General features: G+C 35.6%; 1 protein-coding gene across 1 annotated transcript; it reads left to right on the top strand.

Moving 5' to 3' along the window:
* The first annotated feature begins 11242 nt into the window (after positions 1–11242).
* LOC145089179 (uncharacterized) lies at positions 11243–11710 on the top strand. The gene is made up of 2 exons (XM_079027655.1): positions 11243–11569; positions 11648–11710. The coding sequence occupies exons 1-2, from the start codon at positions 11243–11245 to the stop codon at positions 11708–11710; spliced, it is 390 nt and encodes a 129-aa protein (XP_078883781.1).
* Positions 11711–12934: the final 1224 nt, after the last annotated feature.

Genomic DNA, 12934 nt, shown 5'->3' with positions numbered 1-12934 from the left:
ATAAATACATTAAAAACACGCATCTATTTATCATAGCATTCTACACAAAGTACTTTCATAAAAAAAATCTCAAATGAAAAAAATGACAACATACATTCATTTATGTTTATTACAACATTCTACTTTCACATGTTCCTATTATAGTGCACAAATAGATATGGATTCTAGATCTTTTAACCTATACATGTGGACACCAACTTGCTTTCATGCTTCTCCATGTTATCAATTGTGCTTGTCCTATCAACATCTAACATTAGAAGTAGTTTGTCCCATAAATGATGCATTCTTTGTTTTATAAATTCGTAGAAGCAAAAAGCTTTCAGCTGTTGAATCCACTTATATCATTTAATATATAAATGAGAAATGACTCATATAGGAAATGGTTAAACAAGCAAGTTCGCACATACTTATATTCTTAGGCTAAGGGGTATGGTCACACCCAGCCTACTCAAAAAGTGACGCCACATCAACGCCACATCACCTCCACTACAAACCCACCACCAACCTACTATCTCTTGGAAATGGTCACCACTCTACATTATTTTTTCTTTTTCTTTTTCTATTTTTTTTTACATTAGAATAATTCAAAAAATAATTATTAAACAAAAATAAAAACATAAATATTAATTAAAAATATTTTACATTAATTTAAAAAACATAAATTTAAAATCTACATTACTTAAAAAACATAATAATATAAAACCTAAATTACAAAAAAAAAACATATAAAATATTACTCGTCGTGCTCGTCGTCATCACCGTCGTCGTCATTGTCATCGTGTTGCTGGAATTGCCTTTGCCATATATGCTCAGTCAAATCATAACGTAAATTGTGATGTGTTTCACTATTTTGTATTTCCAAAAGTCGTGTGATGTATGCAGGGCTGCCGACTTGTATTACTGCAGGTGGGTTAAGAATATCTTCCGGATTATACATACAAATAGCCCTACCCTCTTCTTCAATTATCATGTTATGTAAAATAACACAAGCAGTCAACACCTTCGTCAATTTCGCCCTATCCCATGATTGTGTCGGATGTTTGATAATGTGCCACTTTTGTTTGAGGACCCCAAATGCCCGTTCCACATCCTTCCTTGTCGATTCTTGTGCTAACTTGAACAATTGTCGTTTTTCATCGGCCGGAAACGAAGACGACTTGACAAACATAACGTACTCTAGATATATCTCATCACCAAGGTAATACCCGTAATTATATTGATGTTCATTCACAACAAACGACATGTTTGGTGCTTTACCCTGCAAAATATCATTAAATATCGGAGAGGCTCCAAGCACATTCAGGTCGTTGTTTGACCCCGCCATACGAAAGAATGCATGCCAAATCCATAGGTCATGTGATGCAACGGCCTCTAGTATAATAGTCGGGACGCCATGATCACCTCGTGTGAATTGACCTCGCCATGCATTAGGACAATTTGCCCACTCTCAATGTGTACAATCAATGATGCCAAGCATTCCTAGTAAGCCATGTTTAGCTTCATGTGCGGCATACAATTGTTCGATATCATTTCTAGTTGGATGCCGCAAATATATGTCACCATAAAGCTCTATGACATACTCACAAAAAAGATAAGCACATTCTCGTCCAGTCCTCTCAGACATTTTCAGATACTCATCTGAAGCATCTGCTGCTATGCCGTATGCCAGTTGTCTAAGGGCTGCTGTGCATTTTTGTAGGGTACTAAACCCACGTTTACCTCTTGCATCCCATCTCAATTGGAAAAACTCATAATTGTTTTCCAAATCTCTAGCAATACGTAAAAATAAATTTCTACTAATATGAAACCGGTCTTCAAATTTTGATAGGTCATACAAACTATCAGAGGCAAAGTAATCACGTACCAAAAGCTCGTGTGCCGCCATACGATCCCGAACTATCGAAATTCTACGCCTCTTCTCGGTATTTTTACTTTCGCCTCTTTGTTGCACCCTATTGCATGCCGCAGACAACAACGTGTGCAACACCAAGTCATCTTCATCAGAGCTATCATCATCAGATGAAGAAGAAGCAATCGAACCCGCAAAATTATTCATATCTATGTTTGAAAGTGTGCTTGATAGAGGGAATAGAAATATGTTTGTGATGTGAATGAAAATGTGTTTGTTTATGTGTTGTGTATGTATTTATATATGTGTATAAAGTGTTGTTTGAATTTTTTTTTTTTAAGTTAGTAACGGTAAAAAAAAAACACTCCACCAATTGAATCAAGCGTCTTCGTCCATGATCCCCACTACGCCACAAGGCACCTACGCGCGCCTGAGGCGGTGTTCACGCGTAGGTGGCCTTGCCACGTAAGCTCCACGCGTAGTTGTGCATACTCGATACCGTTTAGCCTTATATTGGTGAGCACGAATTTTGTTTATTTAATTAAGGATTCTTCCACGACTCCATTTATGGTTATGTTATTGATTATTGAAAATGCTAAGTTCCTTCCGTTCATGTTGATAATTGGCATCTTATCGCTAATTTAACTCCTCAAATACATGCCATCATTCATGCTTTTGATAATTATTAAGTGTAAGAAAACATTAATATTATTGCCTTCACCAAAATTACTAAAGAGATCTTCCAAGTGAGAACTATACGCCCTTATAAGTTATAACACATGAGTTTTTATAGCAGAATTATTAATAGCTATTGAAGTTGTAGTGGAACTATTAATAGCTATTGAAGCTGTTTATCCTTTCAAATAAGAATTTATACAGTCACACGAGCATAAGCATTATACATAGTCACATGAGCATATAAGAAGTGTCATATTTAAACGAGTTCATTAACAAAGTTATGTCCCCAGGCCCATGGGATCTCTTATGGGCTCCTTTAATAATTTCAAAAGGAAATTAATCAATAAATAGATCAAAATTAGCCTTCGAACTTGTGAGATGTAATCCTCAATCAACAAAAAACAACGTACAACTTTAATGGCACTTGTTATGAATCAGACATCATTAATCAAAATAGATATGATGACACTTGCCAAAATCTGAAACCACTTGTTTCGAAGTAAAGCAAATAACTCACGAAACAACAAACACACGCACACACACATTGACACAATATTTACGTGTCTCGGTCCGGGTGACCTACTTCTATCGGGATGAGGGGATATTCTTATTCATAAATTCTTATTCATAAATTCTCAAATAAAGATTACATGTACAATTTAGTATAGATTGTCCTACTTAATAAAATTTAGGATAAAAATATACTAATTAATGACTTAGCACGCATCCCTAATTATAAAATAGGGATCATACCTAAAAAAAACCCTAATGGCCCAAACTCATTAATCTATAGGCCCATGAAAATTGTTAACGGATCACATTTTGACATGTAACTGCTTCTAGAACTTTCAACCACGAGAGACATTTTATAAGTACCACTCATGTAGATAATGACGCTCCGTACATCACCAATGGTGCATCATGTGCCATGATGGAGCATCAAGCCGTTTAGTGGAGCATCATCTTCCAGTAGTACAACAGCACATCAATACTCGTAATTAGTTCATCAGGATCATCAAAATGGCACAGCATGGCCACAAGGTGGCACACCTTAACCAACAACGCACCTTGTGCCATTAGTGGCGCACTTTGTCATTTGGTGGCACATCATGTGCATGACAATTCTTCTGATTCTCCAATCTTCAGTCTTCTGTCAGATGCTTCATCCGAACTCCAAATGCTCCATTTGGTTTCTAGATGATCCATTGTGCATCCAGATGCTCCATTCAGTTCTAGATGTTCTATTAAATATCTAGATGTTCCATTCATTTTTTAGATACTCCATTGAATTGTCAAATGCTCCAACTCTCATTTCAAGTCTTCAATTCTAATATCACATTTAAGAGAGGCTTTTTATAAACTCCATTAAAATATCAGGACTTTACTAAATATTTCTCATTTGTAAATTAGAAACATTATAATTTAATAGCTAAGGTTTAGACTAATCATAATCCAAGAGGATGTGTTTTATGATTTTTAAAATTGTGTGATGTTTAGGATGTCATACTACAATCATAAGGATTTTTTTAATATAAAATATATTTTGATATATTATTATGTAGATTTTAAGCTTTTATTCTAAATATGTGGCTGCGCCCCTTATTGTTAAAGATCTTGTAGATGCCTATATTTTAAATTATGAGAATTTCAATTTGATTTGCTGATGGTGAAGTTTAATTGACACAGATTATAGCTTCTCACGCACATGTCACCATTTCCTAATCAGATCGGTTGCTTGTGGAACAAAAAGTCAAAATGGTTAAAAGTTGTTTAGTAGGAATGATATTGTAACTAGAGTACAAATAAAGTTTCTTCTTCCTCAATTTCACTTTGCAAATCCAGGTGGCTATGTGTTCTTCCTATGGTGATATGTGTGTGTTCTTAATTTGATCAATGTTGCCTGTTGAATTGTACTTCAAATCTGAGTGTGATAATCGGTTTTTGCTTATATATGAGCACAAGTTCTAATTTTTTGAGTCAACTGATCATTTGCTTTGTAAGAAATAATAAAAATAATACTAATTAAGTTTAGGGGAAAAAAAGATTTTTGTTCTCGAAAAGAATCCACTTGGTAACAAACTCAATCCTACTCTAATAAAAGAAAAGGAGTAAATTACACGAATGGTCCCTATGGTTTAGGGTAATTTGCACGTTTGGTCCCTAACTTATTTTTTTAACTCGGAAGGTCTATACTGTTTGTTTTTGTTACGCACTTGGTCCTTGTCTTACCTAAAAAGACTATTTTTCCATTGATTTTTTAATTTATTTAAACAAACACACCCTCAACCCCACCCCTCTCACCTTACTTTACCTATCCCACCATTTTTGCCTATTTAAATAATGGTATTTTTAGATAATACAGGGACCAAGTGCGTAACAAAAACAAACAGTAGGGACCGAGCGCATAACAAAAACAAATAGTAAGGACCTTCCGAGTAAAAATAAATAAATTAGGGACCAAGCGCAAATTATCCCAAATCATAGGAACCCTTCGTGTAATTTACTCAAAGAAAAGAGTACTCCCTTAATGTTAAAATTGAAATTCCAAAACTACCCTTCTACTGCTATAAGTATAAAACCCATTTTGTATATGGTATCCATTACTCCATGAAGAAGAGTTGGAAACCAGGAGTCACTTTGGGGTACTTGTGGTCTAGACAGAGGTGATGCCTGATTCGTGAGGGTGTTGGCTATCGGTGTTCGGTGCACGTCGATTGTGGATCGGATTGTCTTTTGTGGAGATACGCCCTAAATTGGATAGGAGCCAATTTCTCAACTTGTTTTTGCATGGGTATCGTTTTGTTTCTAGGTATGTCTATTCCAGGAGTACCTATATAGGGTGTTTATGTATCTGGGAAGAGAAATGTGAAAGGGTCTGGGGTCTATTCTCAGTTGGGCAAAGCTCATCAATGGTTTCCTTGGCGCTTTTATCCATGCTGGGTTCTCAATCGGAATTCTCCCTTTCACGATTCATCCCTTGGTGTTCCTTAGGATCCACTTCTGGATTTTCCTCTTGGGCTTCTTTTGGTCTCTCCTTGCCCCATCCGCAAATCATCGTGATAGGTTTGTAGAAGTCCGGGTGAGGAATTTTAATTACGTCGTTTGTGCAAGAGTCGTGGCTCGAGATATACGGGGATAGTTTAGGTGTGAGGGGTTTATAGTATCCTAAAATACTCCTATAGTATTTTAATCTTGATGTTCGAATTCTAGTATTCTCTTGTGTGCATAGTTCTTAGGTTTTAGGTTTGTTGCAACACCACCATCACTCCCAAGCACATGTTGGTCATATCTCAAATAAATATAGTTGATCAGACTATATTGATGCTAGATATGATTACATAACTGCCCAGGGTGTTCATCCTTTAGTTACTTTTGGTTTTCTTATTATGATTCTAGGTTAATACTTGTGTATACTTTTATAAATACTTATCTTCTTTAAAGTATACTTTTAGACAGAGTTTGATTTAGTCCCATTCTATTTATAGTTGTATATCTCGTATGGCTAGATATACCAGTTCATTATAAACAATGCTCTGATACCAATCTGTCACACCCCCGGACCAGACGGCGGAAACGTCCGGAGACGGGTGACTTCATTGTGCAGTATCATAACAATTGAATATAAATGAAACAGAGCAATCCAAACATCATACATTGAGATGACAAACTTACATTGTTTACATATTGTATTTGTTCTTCGGATTACACAAGAGGTATATAAGTAGAAAAGAATCCAAACTACAGTTGAATAGCCTTGCATCAGCGTCCCTTGTTACCTGCTTACTAGATCCATGAGAATACAGGTCGTTTTGAAAAGCGTCAACTAAAAAGTTGGTGAGTTCATAAGCATTTATGTATAAAATCGTTTACACTTGATTAAAATCACTCTCATTGTACTTTCAGAAAATCCGATATTTTCTATGAAATCGTTTGAAGTCTTGCCTTGAAAATCGTGGATATATGCATGCATGACATTACTTTTGTTCATACTTATAAGGAGTGATTTTGAAAAGTAGTGTGATTTGTAAAAGCGAGCTATGTCCGAGAATAGTTCCTTTGAGTAGTAACAATCAACCGTCTCAAGAAAAATCCCTTATTTTCAAAAAGGAAATATGGTTGAAAATCATGTTCCTCTTATCGAGTAAATTGAAGTGTGTGTTCTAGTTTATCATTATCGAAATCGTAGGAAAATCGTTTTCCCTAGAAATCCTATGTTTTCTGCTATAAAATAATCGTAAGTGAAATCATAGAAAATCGTTTTCTCCAGAAAATCCTATATTTTCTGTTATAAAATATTCGTATGTTCTAGTTTATCGTTATCGAAATCGTAGAAAATCGTTTTCTCCAGAAAATCCAATATTTTCTGTTATAAAATATTCGTATGTTCTAGTTTATTGTTATCGGAAATCGTAGAAAATCGTTTTCCATAGAGTCCTACGCTTTTTACTTTGTAAAATAGCAGTATTTTGACTCTATGCTTGTTAGGAGAAAGAATCATGGCAATTGTAGACATTCTAGACGGTGAAAAGAAAGGACAGTCAACACAACAAATGCGGACCATCACCTATCACGTATAGGACCGTCAACACAACATGCCAAAATTTATTTATGAGGTTCTTCCTTACATACATTTCTAGTTAATATAACATATTCTAGTGAGTCGGTATAACCATACTAATCATGACGGAGTGCCTGATTTGGCGTTTCTCAGGCGCCCTCGGTTTGGAAAAGACATTTGTCACCCTAGACTGGCCTATCTAGCAGTAGCGAACATCGAAGGTGTGGGGTGTCAACCCCGTATAGATCTATACACAAATTCCCGCTCTCCCTCCAGGAGACTCTAGCTATAACTCCTTACAGGACTTAGACGTACATTAATATTTGTATATTTAGGTACTGTTGAGATTTGTCTGACTAGAATATTAACAATCTTTTGAGCAATCGTTGGAGATCCATTATTTGTTAGATAAATAATGAAACTCGTACTTATTGAATAGAAATATCATTCTCGTTTCATATGGTTGATTGTGCTCGTTAACTGGTTGCTCGTGTTCGTTCCTTTTCGTTTATTGAAAAAATGAGTCGTTTTAGTCAAGAGAAAAAGTGTCAAGTTATAATTTATATAAATTTATAACTACCGGTTATGACACGCATTTTCTGTTTTATAACATATAGAACATTACTTGTGTTCTCGGAGGTTTTATGACATCAGCTTATGACATGCAAATATTTCTATCATAAAGGCTCTACTTGTATATTTTCTTGACGCAAACTTTTATGTTGAATATTTATAAAATACTCCCTGATAGTTTGCAAAATAGTCACAAAGTTCATATTTTCGAAAATCACTAGAAATGGTGTCCACTTAGTAAGGTCTCTTTTTATAACTTGTCTTTAGACATGAAAGCATAGATAAAGGGGTTAAGTTGGGCACACTCAATAGTTGGGAGACTCTTTTGTTCAAATTATCCTCTGTTCTTTGTGAAATTTAGAAATCCTTCGTTCATGAGTATATTACTAAATAATAATTTAATAATATTTCACACACATACAAACATACGTATATATGTAATCATTTAAGAGTTTAGGCAAGATTTGACTTGTACTCTCCCCCAAAAACATTAAAACATGGAAAAAGGTGGGGTATGAAGCTCACCTTGAGTTGGTTGAGGAGTTGTTTGGAGTTATGGAGTGAAGATCTCAAGCTTAAACTCTTGGTGAGATGAGGAACTTCCCTGAGAGGGATGCTTTCCTAAGGATGATCATTACATATTATTATGAATAAAATAATATGGATTCATCTTGAAATATTATAAAATATTGGATGAGTGGAGGAGTTTACCTTAAAATTTCCCTGGAAGAAATTGAGAAATTTCCTTTCAGCAAGATCCCCTGTTCTTGCTTGAAGATGAGTTTTTGAGAGAAAATGGGAAAAGTGAGAGAGGATGTGGAGTCTAAACTTCTTCACTGTCGTTGCTTTGGAGTATAAGAAAAGGAAAGGAATCTTTGATGCATGGGGATTTGGTGGTCCATGCATGGGTATTTGATGGGTAAAACTTGGAATATTGTGATTTGCATGGGAAATGAGGAATTTTATCAAATCACAAGGTCAATCCATTTGTCATTTTCTTGAGTTAGGATAAGGTTTTCCTAAATCCCAACCATTTGTTTTTATGAAGAGTATGCTTAAAATAATTAATTTTAGCATAGAATAATGGTTTTAGGGGTCTCAGTTAAGAAAAACACGAGTTTGGTGGGATTTCCGACCTCAAAATATCTTAAAATGATAAAAAAAGGTCTGAAATAGTCCAAAATCCGAAGTCATAAGGTGAAATCCGGAGCCCTTATGCGAATTCCGAAGTCCTTAGTTAAATTCCGGATGGGAGGGGAGGGTCTGCGAGGTTCCGAAGTGGTTGGCAGGGGGGTTCCGGAGGCGCTGAACGAGTTCCGAAGTAAACAGTACTTTCTGGAGTCATCAGGCGGAGTTCCGAAGTCAAAAGCGATCAGTGGTCCGGACCGAGGTGCTTCCGAACCGAAGTGGGGTAAGAACTTCTGGAGCTGCGAACCTATCCAGATGAGAGGCTTCCGAGATGAGCTTCCTCTTGGCCTCCTTAAAAGACCTTCCGGACTAAGAGGTTCCGGACCAGGAGGGTTTCAGTCCAAGAGGTTCAGGACCAAGAGGAGTCCAGACCAAGAGGTTCCGGACCAAGAGAGCCCTTTTGGGGGTTTCCTCTTCCGGTTTTGAGCTGTTTTTGACTAAGGAAGGTGCTTAGGGAGATTTGAGATCCGTGGAGAGATTTGGGAGAGATTTCACATACTTGGAGAGATTTGGGAGACATTCACTACTCTTGGAGAGATTTCGCATACTTAGAGAGATTTGGGAGAGATTCACTATTCTTGGAGAGATCTAGGAGAGATTCACTAGTCTTAGAGAGATTTCACATACTTAGAGAGATTTGGGAGAGATTCACTGTTCTTGGAGAGATTTGGGAGAGATTCACTATTCTTAAAGACATTTCGCATACTTAGAGAGATTTGGGAGATATTTCACATACTTGGAGAGATTTGGGAGAGATTCACTATTCTTGGAGAGATTTGGGAGATATTCACTATTCTTAGAGAGATCTCGCATACTTAGAGAGATTTGGGAGAGATTTCACATACTTGGAGAGATTTGCATTCTAACACTATATGGGTCCTTAGGAACTCATATTGAACACTTAGGTGTGTTAGCACAAGTCTCACAAGATTCCTTGCTTACTTAAGAATGAATTTTTCTAGCCAAATAGGCTAGTTGTGACATATATACAAAACCTACTTCTACGCACGAACACGGTAAAATTTTGATGAAAAGTGGACAAACGTGGTTATTCTTCGGGTGCTCCATTGAGAGAAAAAAGTAGCCAAACCAACAAAACAATAGGAAAAAATGACCTAGTCTGAAAATTTTTACATTATATACTTTGGACTAATGGGCCACAAAAAAAATAAACGGGCCCGTGAAAGAGTAGTCTTAGGGGAAAAGAGTAGTCAACTACGGAAAAGAATAGTCAATTGTAGGTTGACTCCTCTTTTGTGGGCTATTTTTGGCTAAGTGGTTTGTTTTGCTATTTTTTGATAAGTAATTAAGGATTTTGTCTAGATTTGTATTTTCCCCTACTTAGAATGCAATTTAGTTTTTATTTTAGGCACATTATTCATTATTAGTACTTAATTTTTGCTTTTAATTTTTTTTGTTCACAAATCATTTTTGATACTTCATTTTCACCAGTTTTTTTTTCACTGAATTTTATCATCTATTCATTTGTACTTAATTTTTGTCCTCCCTGATTATGACACTTAGGGGCTGTTTGTTTAGCCACTTAATGGTCTTATAGAGAGGGAGGCTCTGAATCGTTCAGATTCAGAGCGTTTGGTTGAAGCCATTTTAACCACTTATTCGGTAAAAGGTAAAAAAGCCCTTAATCGGTCAGACTTTGTGAGAGATCTGGATGAAAACATTCCCATTCATACCCTTGCCCTAAATGAAAAATGGCGCTTCTTTTTTTCTTTCAACCTTCTTCTCCAACGAGCTGCTCTGTTGAGTTTACCTTCATCGATCTTCGACGGTACCTCTACACCTCCGGCTTCGTCAACTCCGGCCTCCGGCTTTGTTAATTCCGGCCTCTAGCTTTGTCTCCTCCGGCTTCCTCGCCTCTTCCTTCACGCTGGTAAGTGATACTCGAATTCTTTATGCTCGATTTTGGTGTTGGGTTTTATCTATGTTCTTGTTGTTCTCTCCATCAAGCTTCAACCACCGATTTCTCAGTTTTATGTATGTTTTTTGTTGCGTTTTTTTTGCTAGGTTGTTGGATTGCATTTTTTTGTTTGAATATTAGGGTTGTTTGTGTTTGATCTTTATTCTTGCTGATTTTGCTGCTATATATGTTTTGAACTGATGTATTATGTTGCTGAAATGTCCAAAAATTTGATGAAAACAAATTAGACTGATGTATTATGTTGCTGAAATGTCCAAAAATTTGATGAAAAAAAATTAGGGATAATAAGAATAGATATTGCTGAAATCTTATATCTTCTTGCTGTGATTTTTCTTCTATATGTTGTTGAAATATGTTATTTTTTTGTTTAATTTTTCTGTTATGTTGTTGGTCTAGTTGTGGTAGTTAACTAGTTTTGTTGCTGAAATATGTCATTGCTGGATTTTGAATATTAGACATGGCAATGACACAAAAGAGGCCTAGAATTAATTGGAAACAAATAGAAGGTGTTGAAAAAACATTCCTTGAAGCTTGTATTCATGAAATTACAACTTACGGACGTGAAGGGAGTAGTTTGAAAGCAAGCTTATGGAAGAATGTAGCTGAAAGATTGAAAAAAGAATACAATTTTGTAGTTGATCAAAAGCAGATGAAAAACAGACACGACTACCTAAAAGCAAAGTTTGGTGCTTGGTTGAAATTAAAAAACAAAACAGGCAACGTTTATAACCCTATAACTAACACGTTTAACATGGAAGAAGACGAATGGCAACTAGAGATCAAGGTATTGTGATTTTTGATAAGAAGTAATATATCATAATATTTTATAATATTTCATAATATTTATAATATTTTCAAGCAGTTGAACAAAATGGTAGAAACATTGAGAACTTCTCCACTAGTGTACCCTGATCTCTGTGTTTAGTTGTTCGATAGGTCGGCTGCGACTGGCATTCATGGATTGGGGGAGGGGGGCATCTTCTACACTTCCTCACCTTCTCATGACTCTCTGGACATTAATTTAAGTGACTTTGATGGTATCAATGTAACTCACATGGAAAGTATGACTTCACCTGAAAGTCCAAATGAAGGAACCTCTAGTGTTTCCAAAAACAAAGGTGGTAAAGGAAAAGGAACAACAACAATTAATGCCAAGATCATTGAAGTTGGTGATGAAATTAGCAAAGTTACAAGGATGTTAGTGGAGAAACATAAAGAGAACGACAAGGTTTCATGTATGGAAAAGTTGGTGAAAATGGAATGGGGAATATCTGATCCAAGATACCAAACGACTGTTTTGCTTTTTGGTGAGAGTGCCGATCTTAGAAAAGTTTGGTTATTTCTTCCGACGGAAGCTTGTGAGATGTGGTTAAAGAATGCCGGATCAAAATATGGGTTGATATGATGGTTTTTTTAGGATTTTATTTGATGTGTGTCGTTATAGATTTAAAATGTTGAACTTTTTTAGGATTTTATTTGATGTGTGTCGTTATGGATTTAAAATGTTGAACTTTTTTAGGAATTTATTTGATGTGTGTCGTTATGGATTTAAAATGTGAACTTTTTAAGAATTTTATTTGATGTTTGTTGTTATTGTGTATAAAATATTAAATTTTATATGTTGTTTGACGTTATGTTTTTAAAATTTTTAATTTTATATGTTGTTTGACAGGTTATTTATGGATATCGATGATGATATTGTGTATTTCATGTTGCTTTCTTGGTATTGGATGTTTTTGGCTTCGACAAGAATATAAAGGATAAGCGACTTGAATTCGAAATTGACCGGTCATGAATTTACGCAAGAATTGTTGTATGGATCTTCTTTACAATGTCATGAGTTGATGCGTCTTTCACGGGAATCATATGTACTACTAAGCAACCATTTTAAACAAAAAAATTGGTTGCAAAGTAGTCGGTCAATAAGTGTTGAAGAAAAGTTAGCTATGTTTTTTACAGTCATCGGACACAATGAGCGGTTTCGAATGGTTAAACGTAGATTTCAACATTCAATGGAAACAATTCATAGGTGTTTTCATGAGGTTAGAAATGCGATGATGAATTTTGCAAGAGAAATTATTGTGCCAACATCTTCCAATGCAACTGCAAACACATCAAGACGACATAGAAGGTTGAAAGAAATATTTTC

The sequence above is a fragment of the Lactuca serriola genome, chromosome 2 (assembly GCF_051521515.1).
Source record: "Lactuca serriola cultivar US96UC23 chromosome 2, Lser_US96UC23_V15, whole genome shotgun sequence".
NCBI lineage: Eukaryota > Viridiplantae > Streptophyta > Magnoliopsida > Asterales > Asteraceae > Lactuca > Lactuca serriola.
The sequence above is the reverse complement of the archived record's forward strand: the minus strand, read 5'-3'. Positions and strand labels throughout refer to the sequence as shown.